Genomic DNA, 2243 nt, shown 5'->3' on the forward strand with positions numbered 1-2243 from the left:
TGTAAATGCACTATGTGCCAATATCGCGACCGTACCATCATACGGACGTGAATTTACTGAAATAAGGAGAGAAAAAAAGAAATTTTAGTGACGTAATGGTGTCAGTGCGTTGTTAGACCGCGGATCCGTGTTTTTTACACCTTGTACCGTCAGTTTGAACATTTTAAAAGTGACAAAAAGTCCTGATTTTGCACTCCAAGGTAGGATAACTCAATGCTGGACAGTCGGTTTTTATTGGCTACAAGACCAACTTTTCCAAGTTGACCTTGAGCAATGACCTTGACAGATGGTCCCAGCGGTGCGCCTTGTGGTATCCTTCTTCTGTATCCTCCCCCTCACCTCTGGGTTTGAGCAATCCACCCGGACTCGTCTGACGGATGAGGAATTCCGCGCCCTTATTCAGAACCGAGCACATCGCTATCGATATAGACATCATCGACAGCGGAGTACCACCAAATGCCCTTACCTGACATCCTATGTTCCGTTCTTCGGGAGATACACATACGATCACACCCGCAGACCGAATTTCTCCACCACATTCAACCCCTATGTGGATTACAACATGCCCAACTTCCCGTTCCATCTGTACGAAACAAACCCGTATGTAAAAGATGTGTTTAATATTAGCTTTGGCTCGACGACGCCTTATACAACAACGGAGAATATCTTCATTCTGTATGATGATATATTGCTGAAGAAGTTGTACAACCATAGGGCCCGTCTGTTCAATGAGTATGATCGCTACTTTCCGATCTTGTTCAAGCGGGCCTGGAAATATTCGGTCGGTGAGTGTACGAATTTTTCCCCTTGCTTTTTCGGTTACTTTGGTTCCTATCTTGTTTAAGGCTAATGACTTGCGGGGAACTTTGACGGTAAACTCGCAGAGGTAATTTTGTGGGCTATGTATTCTATCAAGGAACTTGATTATGAGTTAGGTAATCAAGGGATCTAAGCTATGAGAAATATTCACAAGCTTTTAGGTAAGTACCTAGTAGTCTTTAACGTTGGACTCCTAATTTGAGGGCTCGGGTTAGAATCCCTGTCCCAATATGAAAACATAGTACCGTCACAAACGTTATTTCCATGTGAACATTCGTAACAGCTTTCCTCAAACAAAAAAACCTCTTTATCCCTCCAACAGGCGCGTTGTTCTACGACAACTGTGACTCCCGGAATCACTACTACTTCCCCAAGACAAACCTCACGCGTAGCGACGCCATCTATGCCTTCTACGAATTCCTCAAGAAGGTTCGTCAGAGTTTGAAAGAAGTGCTATCCTGGCACTTCCATCAGATTCCGGATCACTCCTCTGACATTGTGTTCACTCAGGAGAAAAGTATCAACGATATGCGACACGGGTTCTACACGATAGAGAACTTTATCAGTTACGATTCTAACGATATCAACGAGATATGGGATCGGGAACACGATAATAGTTCAGCACGATATCGGCACCATATTGCCCATGTGAATCAGAAACTACAGGAGACGATTTTTCCGTTCGTAGAGAAGAGGTACTTTAACTTCCTCAAGAACTTCAAGTATCCCGCTGCTAAGGATGAAGCTATACTGGATCGATACCAGATTGGGAGCTATCTGTATAAGTTGTGTAAGTATTGAAGACAGAGCTAAGACCTAAGTCTGGCCGGCTGGGGGACGTTAAAAACTACTGATAGTTTTTTTTTCCAAAGAGGTTTGATAGAGAGAACTGAAATTGCCAAGGTCTTATCGTCCCGAATGTGAAGATAGAAGGAAGGCAGGATAGTAGAAAGCCAGCCAGCCCTTCCGAGAACGAACGTTATCTCTGTTTAGGATAAAATCCGCCCCAGGCGGGAATCGAACCCGCAACCTAGCGCTTACAAGGAAGACGCGCTAACCTATAGCTTTAATAAGTATCTACTAATGGCAATATTATGGATCAACAGATAGTGACTTTCACTTCGTCAATTTATGAATTGAGTACATTTTAGGAATGGGTATTAGGTACAAATCTAGTACATTTTGTTGTTTTTATCTAGTTCTTTCGTCCAAATTTAGTACGCATAGGTACATTCTAGTGAAATTTCTTTTCTCTTTCAAGGAAAGGGAAAATTTCCCTACGTGTTTTGTAATTGTAATTGTAATTGTATTTGTACAGGGCTTGACGATAAACATAGTCTACATGGCCCTAGTCATTTTGTTATAAAATATAAAGGTACATATTGATAGCAGAAGAATGCAATAGGAAAAAATGGAAAAAAAAA

At 42.0% G+C, this 2243-nt stretch overlaps 1 protein-coding gene across 1 annotated transcript in view; it reads left to right on the top strand.

Annotated features, from left to right (window-relative positions):
- The first annotated feature begins 6 nt into the window (after positions 1–6).
- LOC108253196 overlaps positions 7–2243 on the top strand; it is an 11474-nt gene continuing 9237 nt past the window's right edge. Inside the window, exons 1-2 of the mRNA XM_017446721.2 lie at positions 7–785; positions 1142–1609. Of these exons, the coding sequence (XP_017302210.1) occupies positions 287–785; positions 1142–1609 (967 nt within the window). The 5' untranslated portion in view covers positions 7–286. The remainder of the gene's footprint in view (positions 786–1141; positions 1610–2243) is intronic.

Source organism: Diaphorina citri, unplaced genomic scaffold, assembly GCF_000475195.1.
Source record: "Diaphorina citri unplaced genomic scaffold, Diaci psyllid genome assembly version 1.1 scaffold1368, whole genome shotgun sequence".
Lineage (NCBI taxonomy): Eukaryota > Metazoa > Arthropoda > Insecta > Hemiptera > Psyllidae > Diaphorina > Diaphorina citri.